At 35.3% G+C, this 24614-nt stretch overlaps 1 protein-coding gene across 5 annotated transcripts in view; it reads left to right on the top strand.

The window, feature by feature from the left end:
• The window catches only part of LOC136031505 (large neutral amino acids transporter small subunit 2-like), a 132745-nt gene that overhangs the window by 72621 nt on the left and 35510 nt on the right, over positions 1–24614 (top strand). For 3 of the 5 annotated variants that reach the window (XM_065711168.1, XM_065711169.1, XM_065711170.1), the window contains exons 9-11: positions 964–1060; positions 6436–6585; positions 20391–20568. In XM_065711168.1, coding sequence (XP_065567240.1) covers positions 964–1060; positions 6436–6585; positions 20391–20568 — 425 coding nt within the window. The remainder of the gene's footprint in view (positions 1–963; positions 1061–6435; positions 6586–20390; positions 20569–24614) is intronic. The other 2 variants (XM_065711171.1, XM_065711173.1) reach the window with 1 other exon arrangement.

Here is a 24614-nt window from a genome sequence, read left to right as displayed (position 1 = left end):
ATGGATTTTCTCCCCGTTTCAAGAAAGTTCAAAAACCAGCAGATAACACTAAATCTTGATCTATGTCTACGTGACCTTCCTTCATAGGATAAAACCTATTAACCAATAAAACCGTGATCAGGCAAGTATAATCTACTGATTTTGATAAAGGCTCCATGGCCAAAAAAGTTGGGGAAGATGCATTTCAAACAATAAACCATAAATAATTTATAAAAGTAAAAAGAGATAGAGAGAGACAGTGTGCTTAGGAAAATCTGTCTTACCAAGGACCAACCTCATTAGTCTTTATTTTAGCCAGACATTTGAAGTCAAGAATAATACAAAAGATTAAAGGCAATGAAAAATGTCTGATGAATCGATGAAAAACTAAGGGATGGGAATCGCAACAGATTAGTCCTTTGTCCTGCAGGCCGATAACTTTACCCAAAAAATAGAACCTGCTATGAGATTGCTAAACATGAACAAGGGAGATTAACAACAGTGTGTTTCCCATCTTTCTTGCAGTAGTTTGTTGTCATTTCTACAGCCAGAGGGATCATCTAAAACTTTATCAAGTGCTAACGTATTGTGCTAAGATTTTCTCTAGTGTGCATTTAACATTGAGAAAATTACAAAAATGGCCCCTACCTCTACAAAAACCCATCCTTCTATGTTTTTCAAAAAATACCTTTTTCGCATCTTTAAGAAAAGAATTTCCAAATCATTGTCCATTTCCTACATCTTCACCAGTCAGTGTCCCTGGAATAGGTTCAAAGCCAGTTTTTTTCCTAAGGAGAATATTAGAAAGGTTCCTCGAAATATGACTATATCATATTCAATAAACCTGCAAGAAACCTAGAAATACTGCTCACACTGTTATTAGCATTGTAGCTTGACAAGATTATTTCTCTTGATTCTTAATTCTGTCTTTAAATTGTTTTCTTAAATTCCATTATTGATTGTTTCTAAATTACCTTTTTAAAGGTTGTGTTTCGTTGGAGCACGAGAGGGTCATTTCCCGGAGATGTTAGCACTAATTAACATGAACAAATACACACCAGTTCCATCATTAGTGTTTTTGGTAAGTAACCTGATTTTTTCCTCGCTGAACAACATTTTTGTTAAATACTTTGAATTAAAATTGTCTTCATAGCCTTTGAAATCTTCTTCCATGTTAATATTTGGGGGTTCATTTTCTTAAAAATATTGTTTTTAGAGAAGAAATCTTTATTCTGAAAACAGCAACCCTCTCAGAAATTTCTTAATTAATTATGTGGATCTAAAAGAAGATGCACAGCTTAAGAATCATTATATATGATGCATAAGCTAGATGCATAAGCTAGATGCATAAGATGTATAAGCATTATATATGGGATTTTATACCAATCGTGTATTACAAACAGAACCTATTAATTTTTTAGCTGAAAGGTAGGATTCAGCATAACTATTACGATGTTTTTGTTTGTAGCTGAGTCATTTGAGCATTAAACAAAACTTAGCTTCGTAGAGGCAGAGTTTGTGAAGACAATTGGCATACAACAACGGGTGAGGGGTAGCCTACACATTTTCAACCCCCTTGAAATATTCATAAAATGTTCAGTGTAATCTATACATGAAGTACAAGTACATTTGGCGACACCCGTAGAAATATCTCTGAACTACTCCATGTCACTTACATTTAGAGGAAAAAAAAAGGATACTGAGGTAGATAAAGTTCCAAAATGTTATTTTGAAAATCAATAAATTTTCCTTTCAAGACTACATCCCCCCTGAAAGACCATTCTTATGATTATGTTAAGGGTTTTCTTTCTCTCCAAAGATAAGTTTTGATGACACTGCTCATCTTTCGTAATTTTCTTAATAAATCCTGTATTAATACAAGATGCGTTTCAAGATGAAACGCGATTAAAAGATTTATTATTCAATAATCTTTATCATATAGTTAGAATGATCGAAAATTAAAATTGTTTAGTTTAATCATGGAGCATGGGCGTAAATATTCCGTTTTGAATGATTTAACCGAAGTTTGCCAAGCATAAAAGCAAATAATAATTCCAACTTCAAAAAAACATAAATAGCCATTAATGAAAAAATGAGACCTTATGCGACGAAGCCTTATGCTTCGTCCTCCCTCCCCTTTTTTCCTTTCTAGACTCCCAAACGGGCTTTGCGACTCAATGATAATTACAGAAGTCGATAATGAGGGAGCTTAAATGCCTTTTGCATTGTTGAGCTTGCACTTTTTTGAAGGGTAAGAAATAGGTACCTTGCTGACAAAATAGTACCTAAACAAGGGCATCATCAAGGAAGGAGGCATATGTCAGCCCAAACAAACATCTTGCTAATAAAAAAGTGTTTTATTTCAACAGAGGAAAAAGTTTGCATGTCAAAAACAGCTTTTCAATTTTCAAACCCTGGCCCCCTTGGAAAATTGCTGGTAGACTAAGAAGTCACACAAAAATCTATCAGAAATGATAAAGAAATTTCATTTCAACTAAGAGCAACAACCAAATTTGCTTCAAATTCACCCTGATGATAAATTCCTGGTATATGCCTAGAGAGGGACCCATAAAGAAGGAAAAATGTTAAGAAAACAATTCTTACTTCAGAATATACAGAATAATTGTAATTAACGTATCGTTCATACAGCTAAGCTTTTTCTCTTCTTATTTCAGTATTTTTTCCATTTTTTCTACAAAACTAAATCACTTATCTTTTCATACCTTCCAGTATTGACTATCTTTTAGTAATTGTAAGAATTTGAAATTAGTTGAGATTGCAAATATATTGCAAGTACTTCTGTTTAGTGTCTTCTGTATTTTTGTTTGCGTTCTCCGTCTCTCCTCATTACATTACGGGTTATAAATGATTAGTATACGTTCCATACAATGCATTTGCAAAATGACCTTGCATAAAACAATTTGCATAAAGAAAGGTCGTAGTAAGATTTTGATCGATTCTTGACTTTTCAAAGTTCTATTTTCACTTATAATTGAATTAATTGCAACAAGCCTTTTTTTATTAATAATTCCTGTTTTAATTTATTTATCTGTAGTTTTTCACCACTAGACGCCCCCTAGGACATATATAGGTAGTCTAAGATGATATATCATGCAGGACAAGTATTAGAAAAAGGAGTTTCCCTTGGCCTGCTTGGTTAGCTCCCTTAGTAGAGGCTATTTTCGGATGGGATTTTTTGGCCTTGAGTCCGCCTTGAGGCCATCTGCTCTTAATGAGGGTATATGGATCATAATATCCCATCTTCTACATGTTATCATAATAATAATTGATCGTTACCCTCTATACATAACAAATATGCTCTAAGAGGAGGGGAAAAAGAGAAGGAGAAACAAAAGGACACTGACAAAACAAAACTTCCGAAAAAATATTGGCAACTCAGCTTAAGCACTCATTCAAAAAGGGTCAAATTATATGATATTTTACATATTACGACACTAGACACTTGATAGAAGACAAACCAATGGAAAATCGACAATTCTATTGCAGAGGTAAGTAAATCTACGTGGCAGTTCATTCAATTTTTTGACAAATCTCAAAAACACTGTACCATCAGGAAATATATTACGGGTCCAAATAGGAATACTGAGAAAATACTTGCAGATCCTAAATAACAGTGATCAGGTTCGATTTTTATCAGAGACTAGGAAAAGTTTCCGAAAATATTTCAAAAACAACATATATGGTGCGACAAATGCGTGACAAGAGAACCAAGGGTTCTCTTGTCAAATTGGCTCTTTACCCTGAGGAAAAACCTACAAGATGTATAAGATTTTCTTTCAAATAATCAATTATAAGTTGCCATGTCGATCTCATTGAAGTTCTAAGTGGAAGGCCTAAATACCTAAGCGAACAGGAGGATGAGACTGTAGCTGAACCACCTTGGATTGTATTATTGGTGGCGGTGTCCGAACTAAAAACAAGAAACTCTGTTTTAGAAGTAGTAATTGAAAGACAATTTCATTCAGTCCAGAGAAAACAAAATCAAGGGTGTTCTGGAGTGCCTCAAAATTATCAGCTATGGGACGAATCTCGTGGGCATAAGACAAGCGACTTGTATGGCTCAATTAGTGAATGGTTCAATTAGGTAAGGCGGAATTTGTCGAGTGACTACTCTGTTACTGTTATTAAATATTGCAGGAATTAAAAGAATCTTGTTTAACACCTTGGCACACCTGAATACGATTACTGACGGTACCTTGCAAACGTATCTAGATTAAGACCTTCTGGTACCACCTCCAAAGACAAATAAGCACAAATGGACAAATTCCTCTTCTAGAAAGAGACAGAATACGTGATATTGATAGCATGGTATAACTTTGCAAAATGACCCAAAAGTAAATACTCGAACTTATGTGTTAAAAAAAGGTAGATCCTCAGAGAATAAGGAGGATAAATAACTTCCCAAAAGTCTATACTAATCGGACTGTCTTCAGATGAAGAAAACGAGGTAAATTTTGACAAATGCTGTCACGACAGCGGGGCGTTATTTTTAATATGCTTCAAGAGATTGCAGATTTGTTGCGATTTCCATAGCCGGATACTTTCTATTTATACGTTTTGTGTATTTGATAATCTGAACTACATACCTGGCACTGGATAACCGTGCTCGGTCAAAATACAAAACCAGAACCTATGTCAATGTTTAGCGCTCCAAAGTTCAACATTGTCACTCCACCGTTTTTTACGAATCCCAACCAGAATTTTGTCTAGAGGAAGAGAAGCAGTGACCTTGATTAAATGAGCTAACTCCGTCAATTAAAAATACAAATCGAGAGTGTTCCTGTTTATAGACATACATAACAGATGAAATAGAGTCCGGATTTTTGACAACATAGAATCTAATGTACTATGACACGGAGATCGATCAAGACGATCCCTCCAAGGCTTAAAGAACTGAAAAAGACTTTTGCCCACGAAGAGGTAGAAAAGAAATGAGTTGAAACTGTAAAAGTCATCACTTGTTAGGACGTCACTTGAAACATCAACAATGGTACCTTGCAACCGTGAAGCGTTTGTTAGGACAAAATCCGGCTCGGAAGAAGAACGTGAGTTGTAGACACAAGAACACAGCTTCGAATTTGAGACGAAAGTAATTTTTGAGTAAGCGGTGTGGTCTCATCTTTGAGATCTGGGTTAATATCGCTGCAAATAAATATAGACTAATTTGCTGACTCGACCTTATGAATGGATTTAGAGAGCGAAGCACAAGCCTCCCGATATCCTTTATTTTGTAGTTATTTAGTATTATTGAAAGCAAACTTAGATCCCAACGGAGATTCGCAGTTGGTCTATTTGATATATATTCTTGTTTTTTTTTTTATCTTACGTTCATAATGTTTTGCCTTTTTTGGTCATTCTGCTTTGATTATCTTTGTGCTCCCCACAAATTAACGGCTAACCTTTACATACACAGCCGAAACTTACCAAAGCTCTAACTTATACCATCTTTGTCTTTCCCCCAAACGAAGCTAGGAGAGAAACAATGATGGGCAGTGGCCCCTTTCCCTCCATATAAACTTCATTAAATCCTTAGAAAATCTCAAAAGAGGTTTTACAGCTTTGACTGTATCAAAGGAATTTAGCTGTTCCCCTACTCCTACCTGACCAGGCACAAACAATATCCCCCGCAGTCCACCAACAATATCTAGCTATACTTTCCTTACTCGAATCCCAATTTAAATCTTTGACGTATTTCAGTCCTTCATTCATGTCAAGATTTCTTTTTATGAGCCAATTTCACGAAATTGAAAACTAGGTTATGTTTGGAAAGTCACATTAAAACCTTACAAATGTCATATAATTCACTTAAAATTTAAACAGTTCCTCTTCATCTTCCACATAATATTGAACTTTATTCCCATTGTCCAGAATTCACTGCTGGAGTCTGTGATAAGAAATTTCCATGTTTTAAGACCATGACAGAAGTAGTCGAATATCTGAACCGTAGAGTCCTTGTAATTTCTTATTTTTTTGTGAACTTGTTTTGATTAGCTTTTCATATGTATTACATGAATGAAATAACGAATGTAACTATTTACCTTTCAAAAGTGTCTGTTGGAAACTTTTTCATTCCTATTGCTCTTCCAATGTATTACACTTTGAAATCATATTGAAATTGTTTGTGATGTCATATCAATATGTCCTGGGAGAAAATGGGGGGGGGGGCTACGAAAAACACTTCAAACGGGTTACGTTGGGAATGAAAACATTTCTAAGCTGTTGATAATCTTTTATTCGAAGCTTTCCTCGTTTCTTTGGCATATTTCCTACGTTTCAAGCCATGGAAGTTGGGGAAGGGGAGGTATACTAGAAAATATGAAATTCTACCCTTAATCATACCCTTAACCTTTCTGCTATTATTATATTCTGTGAAGTTCTGAAAATAAGTCTCGTTGCCCCAAATTTGGCTCGTTTTCTTGGAATTTCTATTTCCAGGGTATATTGTCGTTGTTAATGTTGGGCACAAGTGACATTTATGCTTTGATTGATTATGCAAGTTTTGTTGAATCAATGTTCTTAACATGGACCATTGCTGGATTAATATACATGAGATACTCACGACCGGATATGGAGAGACCTATTAAGGTATAGTAAGTTTAATTTTTTTGACACGGAATTTTTTTTATTACATGAGTACTGTTCACTGTGAGCTGATATCATCAATGGCAGATTACATAAATTTTCACAATTTTTGAAAGTACTACTCTACTTAGGCAGTTAAAATTTGAGGAAATCCTCTTGGCTAAAGCTGAATGTTGAAAGTTTTGTTCACGCTTCCTGTTCAAGCTCCCACCTGCATGACTTACCACTCTATAGCTTCTTAGCACCCAACTCACCAGGCCAAGCAATCCATCACGCAACTTCTGTCCAAACTGCTCCCCATCCAGATAGCTCCCCGTCACATGAATTTCCACCGTACGACTTCCTTGCGCAAAAATTGCCACCGTCACATCTCGTATCTTCCTTAATCATTCTTCACGCAATTTGTCGTCCAAATCCCCATTAGTCAAACTTGCAAAATGCTTTCTTATTTGGACAAACTCGAAATTTAGGGTTATTGACGTTACTGATGAGAATTCTGAGATCAAGATTGTAAAGATACAGAAATTTTACATTTTTAAAATACTGTTTTATTTCCATCGGACTAGGTGTTTAAGGGTTTTAAAATCATTCATTAATAATAAGTGGCTCTGTTTCTGGATCACACTTGGACCGAACTAAAATCATCCAAGAAGCCTAGATTACCAAGAAAAAATTGGAACAGTGGTAATACATATAGGGGTAGGGGTAAGAGGGGGTAAAATATAAGATGAAGACTTGAATGAAAGTCTATTAGATTCCCCAACTGAATATTCAGTTTACCTCGTTTTTATCCACCGAAGACCAAAAATAGCCAAAGTCATAACCTTAGGATGTTGTGAAATCATTTCCAATATTTATCCATAGTTTTGTTTTGTTCTTTTTATAAGTCTACATGAAGCATTAAAATGGTGGGAAGAGAGAAGAGGAGGGGCAGTCGTTTTAAGTTTTATTGTTGCTCCTGACTCTCAGTTGAACAAACCGGCTTTTTACTTAATTAAATATAAAGACAAGTCTTTTTCAACTGAAATTAAGAAGCAACATAAAAACTTAAAACGAACAGAAATTATAATTTACATCTGGGAGTTTGTCCCCTCCTCAATACTTCGCTTTAAACTCTAAAATGTTTCTTAGAATGTTGAAGCAAAACTTATTATTTTGACTAAACAGCCCTTCAATTTCAGGAAACATTATTACATAATTAGAACAATAACTCAAACTTTAGCGTAAAGATTGAGGTATTGAGGAGGGGTAAATTCCCCTTATATATGTAATAATTTCTCTTGGTTTTAAGTTTTAATGTTATTCCTTACTTTCAGTTGAAAAAAATTTCAATCAATCCAGGTAGTTCGAATGAATAAATCTTTTGTTTTGTCAGACTTAGCTGAACCTATTAAAGGCGAGGATGGTCGGACTGATTCAAAGTAATTTATTCTATGATTTTAGTTAAAAAATTGTTTTATTTATGTAATTTTTTTAGTAAGTTTGTTTTATTTTTAAATGTTTATATTAGTTTTCGCTGATGACGGTTGAATATATAGCCTAAATATCCAAATAGATTGTGCTACTTTTTTATTCACTGTCTTCACATATTCCTCATTTTCTTTTCTATTTTTTGTATTAAATAAAAAAAACAAGTTTTTCAACTGAAAGTAGGAACAACATTAAGACTTATAACGAAGTTTTTAAAAAAGTTTTTAAGTTTTTAAGTGCTTTTAAAAATCTTCTTGTTTAAACGAACTTCGTGTTTCAAGAGTCGTTCTTAAAGAATCAGGTCAAAATTCAAACTTTAGTGAAAGAGCAGGGAGTTGAGGGGGGCCACCATCCTCACAAACGTAACGAATTTTGTCCGTTTTAATTTTTAATGTTGCTCCTTACTTTCCGTCGAAAAAACTTCTCTTTTAATTTAATTTCTGATGGTTTCTTAAATAATTCCAGGAAATATGGCTCAACTTCCCCAGAAAAATCCTCTCCCCCGCTTATACATTCTCTAGACTATCCGGTCCTGATGAAAACTTATCCCGGACAAATTACCCATAACGTCTTCACCAGTAAAATTGAGTCAGCAAAGAGAAAGCAAAACATAAGAAGAACTTCGTATAGGAATCCTATGAAAAATTCTCCCAACAGAAAATCAGTATCCTCCCCCACTAGAAAAATTTATGTATATTTTCCAATGACAAATACTATACATAATCAGTGAGCAAACTTTGTAACTTAAAGACCTTTTCCTAGGGGCTGTGGGGGCGTATTATCTCCAAGATCATAGTTGTTTAGCCTTTCAACTATGTTGAATAATGGCTGTCTAAAAATTTTGATTGGACGATTTTGAGAAGAAAAGGGTTGTTGGATGGGGACTAGTTGCCTATCATTCTTTTTGGTCAAATAAAAAAGGCACTAGAGCTTTTAATTTCAGTTCGAATGAACCCTCTCCCAATACTCTAGGACCACTGGTTCGATAAAGTCACCCGTGGAAAAAAAAAAAATAAACACGCATCCGTGAACTTTCTTCTGGCAAAAAATAAGAAGTTCCACATTTTAGCATATGTGATCTTGAAACTTCTACAGTAGGGTTTCCTAATACGTAGAATCTGATGGTGTGATTTTCTTTAAGATTCCATGACTTTTAAGGGATGTATCCCACTTTATTTGAAAGTAAGGCAAATTTTCTCAGGTTCATAACTTTTGATGAGTAAGATTAAACTTATATATTAAAAATCAGCATAAAAATTCAATTTTTCTGATATATCAATTGATATCAAAATTCTGTTTTTAGAGCTTCGGTTACTATTGAGCCGGGTTGCTCCTTGCTTAGAGGTTCATTATAACAAACCGTTTGATTTCTGCTCGTTTTTCAATAACGTCAGGAAATACTGCTCCCCTTCATGGAAAATTTTCACCCCCACGAAAAATTCCTCCATGAAAATATCCTTCTACACTATTTCCCCTATCACACCCCCCTGAAAAAATATCTTTATTCTTTCCTATATCTAATATTATATGTAAACAATGAGCAAAGTTAATACCTTTCAGCTCTTCTCTCGGGGCTGTGGGGTCGAATCATCCTCAAAAACATAGTTATTAGATCCTACGACTACTTTGAACAAAACTTGTTCAAACGACTACTTGTTATATCAAAATTTTAATTGGGCAACCTCGGGAAAAAGATGCAGAGGAGAGGGCTAGCAGCTACCCTCCAAAATATTTTTTTCAAGGACACTGTAACTTTTGTTGTCAAATAAAAGAGCTCTTTCCTGATCTTTTAGGATCACTGGTTCAATACAATCACCCATGGGAAAAAAACAGCAACAAATAAACAAAAATTTGATATATCCAATTTGTTTAAAATGATCCGAAGGTCAAATAAGTATGTTTCCAGGGTTGACAGTACCCGCCAGCCCCCGGGGCCAGCGCTGATGTAAGTAGTCGATTCCTAGCATAAAAGTTTTTTTTTATTGAGAAAAGAGGGCTTGTTTGATCCTGGGTCCTCAAAAAGGATTAAGATATTAAGGTTAAACCTTAAGGGAATGTTGAAGGGATACCCAACACAATCAATAAAAGTTATGTACTTGCTGGTTGTCAAAGGGGAATATCTGCAATATCTAAGTAATGGCAAAAGTTATTAAGCTAAAACTTTTAAGATATGTTGAGGGGATATTGAAGAGGGACTTGAAGGTTACCAGACCTCCTCATTGCCCTCTTAGGCTCCCTCTCTACTCAACACTGACTAAAATTTGAAATTGTCATTGCATCTTAAATATTCAAAAGGTCTAACATCTATGCCTCCAAGGAGGTCATGCCTCCCACAATCCCGGTACAAGGATTGTGAGGTATGTAATTTTTTGCATTCTTTACATGCAGGACTTATTATAAGGAAAAGAGGAAATGTTTGGTTCAAAGTGTATCTGAAAAAGCTAAGAGTTTTATGGCAAGACTTTGTAAATTGTGCTCCACAATCTGCCTCCACAATTTTTAGAGGGAAATGGTAAACCTAATCAAAAGACACCACGTGCATCCAGTTTATCAAATAGGAAGATCTGCAATATATTAAGAAGGGTTGAGGGTATTAAGTTGAAGTTTTCAAGACATGTTAAGGGGATGTCGGTCAGGGGGCTTCCAACCACCCTCCCATGCCTATTTTAACCCGTGCTCTCTTCAAAACATTCGATCAGATTTTTGAAATACCGGTCCTGTTCAAAATAGTCCAAAGGTCAAATAACTGTGCCTATAGGAATGACATAAATCCCCATAGCCTTGGAGAGAGAGCTTCCGAACAAAATCAAAAGACACTGTGAGAATTCTGGTTGTCAAAGTGGCGTATCAGGAATATCTAAGAAACAGCTGAGGATATTAAGTTGAAACTTCCAGGTTATGTTGAGGGGGATTCAGAATAGTGACCAGAGGAAACCAGCCCTCTTGCCCTATTTGATTCCCCCCTCGTCGACACTGATCAAAATAATAAAAAGTGATTTTGTCCAGAACAGTCAAAATTTCTAGTAAATATGCTAGAAATAATTAGTATGTTGATTTAGTGTTTATTTAGCTCAAATTTTCCTTCAATATTGTAAACAGAGCAGTTTGGTAGTGGTAATGGTAGTAGTATCAGCAATAGTGTTGATAGTTGTAGTAGTAATGATAGCACACAAATATTGCCTTTTTGTTCATCTTCTTCATTATTTCTTGGAAGTTCCGAATTAATATACTCAGTTATTCCTACGTTACACCTTTTTGACACTCCGTATACACATAATATGTTTTGCTATAGTTCAACAGTCCCCTCAACATTCTCTGAAAGGTTCACCTGAATGCCCTACGTATTTTGGGAAAGTAGTAGCCAAACATGCACACCTTTCTCAATAACCAATACTGTATGTGAACACTGAGTGAATTACCTAGCATACAGTCCGTTTCCTGAGGATTTTAGGGAGGATGACATAGCAAAATATGTTATTACTGGACCTTTCAGCGATACTGAACAAAATAGCTCTCTTAAAATTTTAATCAGCCATGTTTTGGGAATGATAAGCTTGGTGGGCAGGTTGTCCTCCATTCACTTTTGATTCCTAAAAATGGCACTAGAACTTCCAACTTCCAATGAAATGAACCCCATGCAAAGTTTATGCCACCACCCTTACCATAGAAAACCTTAAATGCCCGAGGCATAACTTATAACCCTTGCTCCTGGGCTCTGGGGATTGGGTGCACCCTGAAGACGTTGTTATACACTATTTGGGCTATTGTGAAAAAAATGACTATCAGACAATAGCGATCTGGTACATTTGGGGAAAAGTGGGCACCAGAGAGGATTCTCTGAATCACTTTTGATTCAGAAAAGAGAACTAAACCTTTACATTTTCAGTCAAATGAGCTTCCTCTAAAGCTATATGCCACCGGAGCATAACTTAAAACCCTTGCTACCAGGCTCTTGGAAGTTGTGTCAGCCCCTAAGACCTTGCTATGTAGCCTTAGGACTATTGCTTTGGAAAAATAGCTACCTCAAAATAACAATCAATGCGCTTGGGGAAAATAGGACGCGAGGTGGGAGTTGCACTCCGACCGCTTTGACTCTTAACAATACCACTAGAACTTCTGATTACTATTCCATTGAGCCTCCTCCGAAGTTTATACGGCCACCCTTTCCATAAAAACCTTACATGTCTTTTGGGTATAACTTAAAATCCTTGCCCGGAGGGCTCTGAGGGGGGAGTCTATCTTCAAAGCCATAATTCATGAAACTTTCAACTACTCTGAACAAAATGGCTATCTTGAAATTTTGATTGGATGTGTTTGGGGAAATGATCAGCGTGAGGGGGGGAGGGTTGGTTGCCCTCTAATTACTTTTGGCAATTAAAAAAGGCTATAGAACTTTCAATTTCCAATCAAATAAGCTTTTTCTGTAGTTTATACTGCAACTTCTTCTACACGAAGTGTCAAAAAAAGAAAGAAAAAACATTGTGTCCACAGTTTCTTTTGCTTAGGGAGTGCTATTGCGCTGCTTATGATATGATCATTCATTTAAATTTTCTGTTTGTTTTGGTTTTATTGTTTCTTGAGTTCTAATTCTCAGTTATTTTGAATTTGAATTATTGTAGGACTTTATTTCTGCTGGTCTTAGGTTTGATGTAAATTTTTACTTTTATTAAAAAATACTTCTTTAAAAAAAACTGCTTTTTGTCTCCCCAATTTATCTGTGGAAAAGTGAAGTATCTTGAAAATGTGTTTTTAAAAGGAAATCTTAAATATGAAGCATTTCACCTATGCTATTCATTTATGTGTTTTCTATGTGATAGGAATTTGGAAGACTAGAGATTGTTAATCTGCATTTATATTATTTGTACTTTCTTTTTGTCCATGACTAATTTATGGCTTTAAATGCGCTTTGTCTTATCTGTATAACTTCCTTCCTAAATGTGATTTTTTCCTCAAGGGTTGTTTTTATTTCGCTAGAGTCACCACTTAACATATCCAGGGGAATTGATCCCCTGGGCATGATTTTGGCAGCAATTACCGGCTTAGGTTGGTCCAGTCTCAGCAATATATTCCACAAAATGCCCTGATTCATGGTCAGACACCGTGTAAGCCGGCCAGAGTAAGCCGGCCAGACACCACGGCCAGAGTAAGCCGGCCAGAGTAAGCCGTGTAAGCTGGCCAGACACCGTGTAAGCCGGCCAGAGTAAGCCAGCCAGACACCACGGCCAGAGTAAGCCGGCCAGAGTAAGCCGTGTAAGCCGGCCAGACACCGTGTAAGCCGGCCAGAAACACACTTCCAGTGTGTTTCTGGACAGTCAAATTGTAATTTTAGCCCAAGATCTGTCATGAGCAACTAAAATACAACGAAATTTGATTTTGGTACTAATTAGAATTTATTTGATAATTTTGGCTCGTTGGTACACTTAGGGTGGGATCTTATGTTAGGAGGATTTGCTTAGTGAGGAGCTCTGAGAATGGAGAATTGTTTGGTCACTAATTTAAAGCACTTTTTTTTTATCCATTTTAGCATTTAATGCTCATGGTTTTTGAATAATTTGTCCAGTTTGGCGTCAGGTATCGGGATTTCATTAACCTTATGCTAACATAATAGACTATAACATATTGTACATAAACTTGCGTTTTATTGCCTAAAAGTCTCAATATTATTTGACAAAAATGCGTTATTTAAATCTTTTTAATAAGTAAAAAATCTTTTTAAATACTTATTTAATAAAATTTTTGTTTATCGACTACAGACCTTTTTGTCTTCGATTTTCCTTTTTTCTTCAGTTCTTTTTTTAACTACTTCATTCCCTTTGTAACTTTGCATAATCTCTGCTTATTGTCCCGTTTCTATGTAGGAAACCAAAAGAGACAGGACTCCAGGGATTTTAAAAGTAGACCAGTGTATTCAAATGACGTACCGAAAGTCAAATTTAGATTATATAAGGGAGTAACGATATATCTGGGTCTAGCTCGATAACAATATAAGGTGAAACATGTGAAAGAAAAACTCAATTAGAGAGTTAGTAAAAAGCATAGTTCTTCCCCTATATTAAATATTATTTCTAACCCCTGGCTTCTTTACATGGAAGGAATAATCGTAGAAATAGTGCTTATTTAATTAAAAATCGAAATTCCTAGTGTTTTTCGCAAGAATAAATACAATTGAAGAGCAGTAAGTACCCGTCTTGTATCGTTTTACCTCCACAATCCTTGTACTCCCCAAGGTGTTGGATAAAAACTCCTTGATATCCATTTTACTCCGAATAGTCAAGAGTCTAATTAATATGGCTTTAGGGATATACATAGCCCTAGGGGTAAGGGCTATAAATCATATATTTCCCGTTTCTCACAGATTCTTTTGTATTTTACTCCACTTAACCTCTGTTTTGTGAAGTGGGTGATAAATAAATTATTATTATTATTATTATAAGTTTTATAGCAGGGATCTTCAGTTGACATGAAACTTTTAGGGTTCGTATCCTCGGCTGATGTAGCCTAAATATTTTATAGGGGGGGGGGGTATTTAGGGGTTCAGACAAAGAGCCAAGATTTACATCTGTCTTCGGTTGCCTTGAAACTTAAACCCGTAGTTCCAAGGACAAGGAAGATTCTAATATGCAAAAGAATATGTTTTGGGGACATCAGTCTCCAAAAGAGCAGACTATATAAAAAGCCAAAGTTTTGTTTCTTATTCCATCGAAAAATATGTATGTAAGTGGTTGAGCCAAGTGAGCCTCTATGTGAAAACTCCTTGATATCCATTTTACTCCGAATAGTCAAGAGTCTAATTAATATGCCTTTAGGGATATACATAGCCCTAGGGGTAAGGGCTATAAATCATATATTTCCCGTTTCTCACAGATTCTTTTGTATTTTACTCCACTTAACCTCTGTTTTGTGAAGTGGGTGATAAATAAATTATTATTATTATTATTATAAGTTTTATAGCAGGGATCTTCAGTTGACATGAAACTTTTAGGGTTCGTATCCTCGGCTGATTTTGCCTAAAAATTTTATGGGGGGGGGGGGGTATTTAGGGGTTCAGACAAAGAGCCAAGATTTACATCTGTCTTCGGTTGCCTTGAAACTTAAACCCGTAGTTCCAAGGACAAGGGAGATTCTAATATGCAAAAGAATATGTTTTGGGGACATCAGTCTCCAAAAGAGTAGACTATATAAAAAGCCAAAGTTTTGTTTCTTATTCCATCGAAAAATATGTATGTAAGTGGTTGAGCCAAGTGAGCCTCTATGTGAAAACTCCTTGATATCCATTTTACTCCGAATAGTCAAGAGTCTAATTAATATGCATTTAGGGATATACATAGCCCTAGGGGTAAGGGCTGTAAATCATATATTTCCCGTTTCTCACAGATTCTTTTGTATTTTACTCCACTTAACCTCTGTTTTGTGAAGTGGGTGATAAATAAATTATTATTATTATTATTATAAGTTTTATAGCAGGGATCTTCAGTTGACATGGAACTTTTAGGGTTCGTATTCTCGGCTGATGCAGCCTAAAAATTTTATAGGGGGGATATTTAGGGGTTCAGACAAAGAGCCAAGATTTACATCTGTCTTCAGTTGCCTTGAAACTTAAACCCGTAGTTCCAAGGACAAGGAAGATTCTAATATGCAAAAGAATATGTTTTGGGGACATCAGTCTCCAAAAAAGCAGACTATATAAAAAGCCAAAGTTTTGTTTCTTATTCCATCGAAAAATATGCATCTAAGTGGTTGAGGCAAGGGAGCCTCTATGTGAAAAAATGTTGTTTCACCTAAAAAAGGGGTAATATAAAGGGCTAAAATGTTTTCTTTGAACGGTTTGAAACATATGTCCCTAAATCCCTATTCTAGAAAGTAATTTAAACCAAAACATTTTTATTGTGGGCTAATAGTAAGAATATTTCTAAGACAATTTCAGCTTTTCAGTACAATCCAATCCAATTAAAAGAAGACATTCTTTCCTTGCCGAGGAAATAAATTTCACAGTCTAAATGCCAAGTAACCGAAGTTTCAAATCTACCAAAGAAAAGCATTGATTTTTCATATAATATTTTGTCATGAATCAATGCTGCAATTAAGGAGTGATGCGGCTGAATAGTAACCAAAACTCTAAAAAAAGAATTTTGATATAAATAGTTTTTTCCAAAAGAATTGGCTTGTTATGCTGATTCTAAATATGTAAGATTCGTTAATTTTAAAGTTACCCTTCAAAAGCTACGCCACTGGGAAAATTTGCCGGATTTTCGAAATAGGGAAGAAATATCCCATAAGAGTCAAAGAGTATATATGAAAATCAAACCATCAGATTCAGCGTATACGAGAATCTTGTTTTTGGAATGTCAAGTTCCTATCTAAAAAAGTGTGGAATTTTGTATTTTTGCCCGCAGAAGAAACATCACGGACGCGGTTTTTATTTACTTATTTTTCCCCTAGGGGTGATCGCATCAAACTAATAGTCCTAGAATATCGGGAATGGGCTCATTTGAACGTAAATTAAAAGTTTTAGTGCCCTTCTTATATGACCGACAAGATTGGAGGGTAACTAGCCCCCTTCCCACCCTTTTTTCCTCAAAGTCGCCCGATCAAAATTATAAACTAGCTATTTTGTTCAGCATTGTTGAAAAGTCCAGTAACTATACATTTCGGCATAACATGACCTCACCCCCCCCAGAGCCCTTGGGGGAAGGTATTTAACTCTTGAAATCTGACCATTGGTCATGCAATAGTAATGGTGATTGGGAATAGTACAGATTTTTGTTAGTGTTGGGGGGGGGGGGGGTGAATTTTCTACTGGGGGAGTTTCCATGTGGAAACTTTTCCATGGGGAGGGAAGTTTTCCGGGGGTGAACTTTCCAGAGAAAATTTTACATTACGGAAAGTTGCCAGAATTCCTATTCCTGTCCTTCATTTGTCTTTCCTGTCCTTCATTTGTCTTACTTCATCTTTGCCAACTCTGTTTTACTTGGCGATGTTTAGGGCAATTGTCCGGGGCAAATTTTTACCAGGATTGGAATTGTCTAGTGTATATTTTCATAGGGGGAAGGAATTTCCCACGGGATAAGCTATACAGGAGAAGTTTTCAACGGGATAAACTCCCCAGAGGGAATTTTTTGTGGGAGCAAATTTCTACTAAGGGGCAAGCTTTTTTTGCGGGAAAGCTTTTGCACGGGAGTGGGGATTTCCGGCATGATTTTAATAACAATCGGAACTTAGTCTTTTTCAAATGAAAATAGGCTAAAAAAATTTTCAGCCAAAATCGTTCGAAAGAAATTTTTTGGGGGGCAACGTTCAGCTAGAATAGAATTTTCTGGGGGTAATTCTTGGGGGGCGGGAGGGGGGATTCCACCTGGGGCAAAGCAATTTTTCATGGAAAAGGACTGAATTTACCTGTATTATTTGAAAACGATCAAAAATCAAATAAAAAACAAGTTTCTCAACAGAAAGTAAGGAGCAGCATCAGAACTTAAAACAAACATATATTATCACATATATAAGGGGTTGTCCCCCTTCTCAATACTTCTCTTTTTTACCCCGAAGTTTGACTTTTGTCTCAATTTTCTAAGAATGACTTCTGAACCACAAATGCCATTTAATTAGAATAATAAGCTATTTTAAAATTTCTAAGAATACTTTAGCGTAAAGAGCAAGGTATTGATGAGGGGACAACCCCCTTCATTGACGGAATAATTTCTGTTCGTTTTCAGTTTTACTATTGCTTCTTACTTTCGGTTGAAAAAACTCGTTTTTTCCAACTGAAAGCAAGGAGCAACAGTGAAACTTAAAACCAACAGAAATTATTTCAAACAGTTCGTGGTAACGAACTGTAGTAAGGAGCGACCCGGCTCAATGGTAACCAAAACTCTAAAAAATGGAATTTTGATACCAATAGCTACATCAAAAGAATCGCATTTTAATGCTGGTTTTAAATATATAAGTTTCATCAAGTTTAGTCTTACCCATCAAAAGTTACGAGCCTGAGAAAATTTGCGTTATTTTAGAAAATAGGGGGAAACGCCCCCTAAAAGTCATAGAATCTTAACGAAAATCACACCATCAGATTCAGCGTATCAGAGAACCCTACTGTAGAAGTTTCGAGCTCCTATCTACAAAAATGTGGAATTTTGCATTTTTTGCCAGAAGGCAGATCACGGATGCGTGTTTATTTGTTTTTTTGTTTTTTTGTTTTTTTGTTTTTTTTTTTCTTTTCCCCAGGGGTGATCGTATCGACCCAGTTGTCCTAGAATGTTGCAAGAGGGCTCATTCTAACGGAAATGAAAAGTTCTAGTGCCCTTTTTAAGTGACCAAAAAAATTGGAGGGCACCTAGGCCCCCTCCCACGCTAATTATTTTCCCAAAGTCAACGGATCAAAATTCTGAGATAGCCATTTTATTCAGCGTAGTCGAAAAACCTTATAACTATGTCTTTGGGGACGACTTACTCCCCCACAGTCCCCGTGGGAGGGGCAACAAGTTACAAACTTTGACCTGTGCTTACATATAGTAATGGTTATTGGGAAGTATACAGGCGTTTTCAGGAGGATTTTTTTGGTTTGGGGGAGGGGTTGAGAAGAGGGGGATATGCTGGGGGAACTTTCCTTCGAGAATTTGTAATGGGAGAAGAAAATTTCCATGAAGGGAGAGCAGGATTTACTAGCATTATTTAAAAAAAAACAATTAAAAAATAAAAGTGAAAAAGCTTTTTCAGCTGGAAGTAAGGAACAGCAATAAAACTTAAAACAAACAGAAATTATTACCCATATGAGGGGCTCACCTCCTTCTAATACCTCGCTCTTTACGCTAAAGTATTTTCGGTAATTTCAACTACTTATTCTACGGCTTTTGTGATTCAGGGGGTCATTCTTAATGAATTGGGATAAAATTTAAGCTTTAGTGTAAAGAGCGAGGTACTGACGATGGGGCGAATCCCCTCATATATGTAATAAAAACATGAGAATACAAAAGTTCTTTACGTAAGCTAATTTATAAGTTACGTAAATCTTTTACCAATAAAAAGATTCGTAAAAAATTAAAAGTTCTAGTTGCCTTTTTAATTAACCAAAAAATCGGGGGGCAACTAGGCTTCGTCCCCCGCTCTTTTTTTCTCAAAATCATTCGATCAAAATTATGAGAAAGCCATTGAGCCAAAAAAAAAAAAATATGCAAATTTCGTTTTGATCATTCCTCTGCGGAGAGCCAAAATCAAAACATGCATTGATTCAAAAACGTTCAGAAATTAAATAAAAAAAACAAGTTTTTTCAACTGAAAGTAAGGAGTGACATCAAAACTTAAAACGCACAGAAATTACTTCGTATATGAAAGAGGCTGCTTCCTCATCAACGCCCCGCTCTTTACGCTAAAGTTTTTTACTGTTTTAGAAAGAAGAATTGAGAGAAAGAGTCAAACTTTAGCGTAAAGAGCGGGGCGTTGATGAGGAAGCAGCCTCTTTCATATACGAAGTAATTTCTGTGCGTTTTAAGTTTTGATGTCACTCCTTACTTTCAGTTGAAAAAACTTGTTTTTTTTATTTAATCCATATATAAGGGCGACTGTCCTCTTCTCAATGCCTTACTCCTTATGCTAAAGTTTGACTTTTGGTTCCAGTTCTTAAAGAACGACTCCTGAAACACAAGGGTGTTTTAACTAGAATCAGGAGCTATTTTAAATGTACTAAACAAATTTAGCATAAAGAGTAAGGTATTGTGGAGGAAGCAACACTCATATATGAAACAATTTCTGTTCGTTATAATTTTAACTGCTGCTCCTTACTTTAAATTGAAAGAAATGTGTATTTATTTAATTTTTCATCCTTTTTTCGAAAAACTCCCAGACAAATCAACTCCTCTTCCATTACCCCCGGTCTTTATATTGCTTTTTCTTCCAAGTTTGAGCCCCAAAATGACGTCATCCTGAAATAAGTTATTGTATAAATGCGGTATACTGCTTGTGCATTTGCTAAAGTTCAACAGTTTAGTTATAAATAAGAATATAGTAAAACAGTATTATTTAAAGGTGCATATCATGGTCCCAATCATATTCTTTATCATTTGCGCCTTTTTGGTAATTCTTCCTCTTTACGCGCGGCCTATTGAAGTGGCTGTTGGGCTGCTAATAAAAGATAGTGGTATCCCCATTTATTACACAGGAGTAGTGTGTAATTACCCTCCTCCATTACCCCAAGTCTTTATATTACTTTTTCTTCCAAATTTGAGCCCCAAAGTGACGCCATCCTGAAATAAGTTATTGTATATATGCGGTATACTGCTTGTGCATTTGCTAAAGTTGAATAGTTTAGTTATAAATCAGACTATAGTAAAAAAAAGTATTATTTAAAGGTGCATATCATGGTCCCAATCACATTCTTCATCATTTGCGCCTTTTTGGTAATTCTTCCCCTTTACGTGCGGCCTATTGAAGTGGCTGTTGGGCTGTTAATAACAGCTAGTGGTATCCCCATTTATTACACAGGAGTAGTGTGGAAGAAGAAACCTCAAGCCTTTAACAGAGTTCTTTGTAAGTGCCACTTTTGTTACATAAACAAATATTCAGATAGTAAATGATCCTATAAAAAAAAATCTGCTCGAATCGTACTTATGTTTGTACAGAATGAACCATCATAGTGCTATTAACTCTGTTTCCTTAAAACAATGTACTTGTAACTAATTGAAGCTATGCTGAGCATAGTTTTACTTCGTAGTTCATAGTTTCCCATAAACAATGTACTAATAACTAATTGAGGCTATGCTGATCATATTTTTCATTCATAGTTTCCATCAAACAATGTACTACTAACTAATTGTGGTTATGCTGCACATAATTTTGCTACATTCACCTTATTCTTAAAGAACCAAAATTATTATGAGCACATTATCAGTATGGGTGAGCACATTAAATCATTCGTTTCACATTTTTGTAAGCACATGCCACCATAGTGCAATTACCTCTATTCTCTTTAACCATTGCACTACTAACTAATTAGGGGTGTGTTTCAGCATAGTTCTTTAACAGATCAACCTTATTCTTCAAGGTCCTAGAACATCATAGTAAAAAAGACCCCTCCCTTTGGTGGAAGTACTACTGTGTGAAATTGAGGAGGGGGGAGCAAAGATTTTTTTTTACATTTTTAAATATGAAAATACATAATAAAATGTATTTTTCAAGATCTAAAGGGGGGGGGGGTAGTTTTTTTCTTCAAAATGATAATACCAAAAATGTATTTTTTTTCAAAATCTACAAGAGGTAATTTACCTCTCTCCAACCTCAAATTAGCACCCAGGCCCTTTGGACCCACCTTACGTCTATTCGTATTGTAAAGCAGTGATTTTTACAATTTCTCTTTAGGTTGTTTCCAAATTGTGATTTTCTTTTGGATAGTATAATTTTTTTTGGCCTGTATTTATACTTTGAACCCTGTAGCCGAACTAGCAAAACTAATCATTAAAATTTAATTCCACCGTTCGTCCAGAAAACGCTAAAAATGAACAACCTGTTGATTCCCTAAGCTAAGTGCAACTTCAAAGGAAATATCCACCTTCTTAAGCTACTCTTAAGGCCAAATGTTTTAGCTTATTTTTTGCCTATTTTTCAATGACATTTTCTTTCTTATTTGTCTATATTATTTTTTCTATGGTTTGGTAAATGACGACTTATACTTATTGACGACATGACTGCCTGTCCATGGATTATTCTTTATGGTTGATTGTGTGTGGCTATGCTGTTTGACCTATGTGATTGTATGGATGAGTAGGGTTAAGGCCTCATTCAAGTGCTGGTCTATATTAATCACTAATTTAGGAAAACAGTCTTCCTTTTCTCCTTCTGTCTCCTTTTTTTTTTTTTTTTTTTTTTTTTTTTTTTTTTTTTTTTTTTTTTTTTTTTTTTGTGTTTGTGCTGTAGCATTGGTGATTTCTCTTTTCATGATATATATATATATATATATATATATATATATATATATATATATATATCTATATATATAAAAATAAGTTGTCTGTGTGTGGATCTGTGGATCTGTGGATCTGTGGAGTATAAATGACGACACAGGGAGTATAAATGACGACCAGGACATAAGTAAAAAAAAGCTAAAAAAAACTAAAAAAAGGTAAAAACTACAAAAAAACTAAAAGAAAAAAAAACTAAAAACTAATAAAAAAAATTAAAAAAACTAAAAAAGAAAAAAAATAAAAAAAGGAAAAAAAATGAAAAATAAAGGAGAAAAACAAAACTAAAAAAAATAAAAAGAAAAAAAAATAAAAAGAAAAAAGAAAAAAAACTAAAAAAACTAAAAAAAAGTAAAAACCAAAAAAAAAATAAAAAGAATAAAAGGGGAAAAATACAAAAATTTAATAAAAAAGCCGAAAAACTAAAAAAAATAAAGAAACTAAAAAAAGGAAAAAAACTTAAAAAACTAAAAACTAAAAAAAAAGAAAAAAAAGGAAAAAACTGAAAAATAGAAGAGAAAAAGAAAACTAATAAAATTAAGAATAAAAATAAAAAAAAATAAAAAAGATAAAAACTAAAAAAAAAGTAAAAAGAAAAAACGAAAAAAAAACTAAAAAAGCTAAAAAAAAGGGTAAAAACCAATAAAAAACTAAAAAGAAAAAAAGGTAAAAAACTAAAAAAATTTTCATCTAAAAAACTAAAAAAAACTAAAAAAGGTAAAAACTAAAAGAACTAAAAAAGAAAAAAAACTAAAAAAAAGGAAAAAAACTGAAAAATAAAGGAGAAAAAGAAAACTAAAAAATATAAATAAAAATAAAAAAACTAAAAAGATAAAAACTTCAAAAAAAACTAAAAAGAAAAAAGAAAAAAACTAAAAAACCTAAAAAAAGGTCAAAACCAATAAAAAAAACTAAAAGGAAAAAAAGGGAAAAAATTAAAAATTTATTTCATCATATACCAATTCAAAAACGAATGTATACCGGGATGACGACCGGGACACAGGGAATATAAATGACACAACTACAACGGGGACGCCGGGGGCACAGGGGGATATAAATGACGACCGGGACACAAGGAATATAAATGACGCCCGGGACGCTCAAAGAGAAATCACAGACTGGGACACCGGGACACAAATGACGACCGGGACACAGGGACATAACTACAAAGGGGACGCCGGGGTGCACAGGGGGATATATAAATGACGATGGCGACTCAGGGAATGGTCGATTAGCAATCACCATCAACAAAGCTCAAGGGCAATCATTAGAATCATGAGGTATAGATCTGAATACGGATTGTTTTCCCATGGACCATTATATGTTGCATGTTCAAGAGTCGGTAAACCTGACAATCTATTTATATGCACAGACAATGGGACAGCAAAGAATGTTGTATATTCGCAAGTTTTACGTAGTTAAAAACATATATATATATATATATATCTATCTATATTCACAGGTGGGACATAGGGACACAACTACAATGGCGCGTAACTAATATGGCGCGTAACGACTTACGCGCGCGGGGGGGCTTGGGGGGGGGGGGGGCGAAGCGCCCCCACCAACTAGGTGTTGGGGTGGCGCGAAGCGCCACCCCAACAGCTAGTATATATATAAAAATAAGTTGTCTGTGGATGTTTCTGTCAGGTGACGTCATGTTTGTGTGTTGGCTGACGTCATGAAGTTAGTTGTCGTCATTTTTGTTATGACAGTGACGTCATTAAAGATATTTAAGACATGCGTTCACGTAGACATCTATTAATGTTTAACTTTAAAATGACTGATGAACTTACAATGGCAACAGCCGAGGAAGATGCTCAAAGAGTCTATGCCAAAAAACTTGCTGCTGATAGAGAAAGTCAGAAAAGAAAGCGTGCCGAGGAATCAAAAGAACAGCAAGGAAATAGGCTTGAGGCTGATAGAGAAAGAAAGAACAGAAAGCGTGCCGAGGAACTACCAGAGCAACGCAAAAGCAGACTTGCTGCTAAAAGAGAAAGTGAAAAAAGAAGGCGTGCCGAGGAACTACCAGAGCACCATGAAACCAGACTTGCTGCTAAAAGAGAAAGTGAAAAAAGAAGGCGTGCCAAGGAATCACAAGAACAGCATGAAATCAGGCTTGCTGCTGATAGAGAAAGTAAGAAAAGAAAGCGTGCCGAGGAATCAGAGCAACCTGAAAGTTATCGCCTGGCATTCAGGTACAGCCCAGTCGATGATTATAGCTTGAGTAGATGCGTTCAAATCGGGACTATGTCTAAAATTTGTCCCTATTGCAAGGCCTTGAAATTCAATGGTGAAACAATGGGAATGTGTTGCGCCTCAGGAAAAGTTAAACTTCCTCTATTGGCTGCACCACCAGAGCCATTGAAGACTTTCCTTACTGGAATTACGTCAGAATCTACGCGTTTTATGTCAAACATCAGAAAATATAACTCATGTTTCCAAATGACGTCGTTTGGAGCCCAAATCGAAAATCCAGATCAATTTATGTCTACTTTCAAAGTAAAAGGGCAAATTTGTCATAGAGCAGGGTCCCTTCTACCATTCTCAGGCGAGAATCATAAATTTTTACAATTGTACTTCATCAGTGATAGAAATTCTAAATTGAATGCACGTTGC

This window comes from Artemia franciscana, chromosome 9, assembly GCF_032884065.1.
Source record: "Artemia franciscana chromosome 9, ASM3288406v1, whole genome shotgun sequence".
Taxonomy (NCBI): Eukaryota; Metazoa; Arthropoda; class Branchiopoda; order Anostraca; family Artemiidae; genus Artemia; species Artemia franciscana.
The sequence above is the reverse complement of the archived record's forward strand: the minus strand, read 5'-3'. Positions and strand labels throughout refer to the sequence as shown.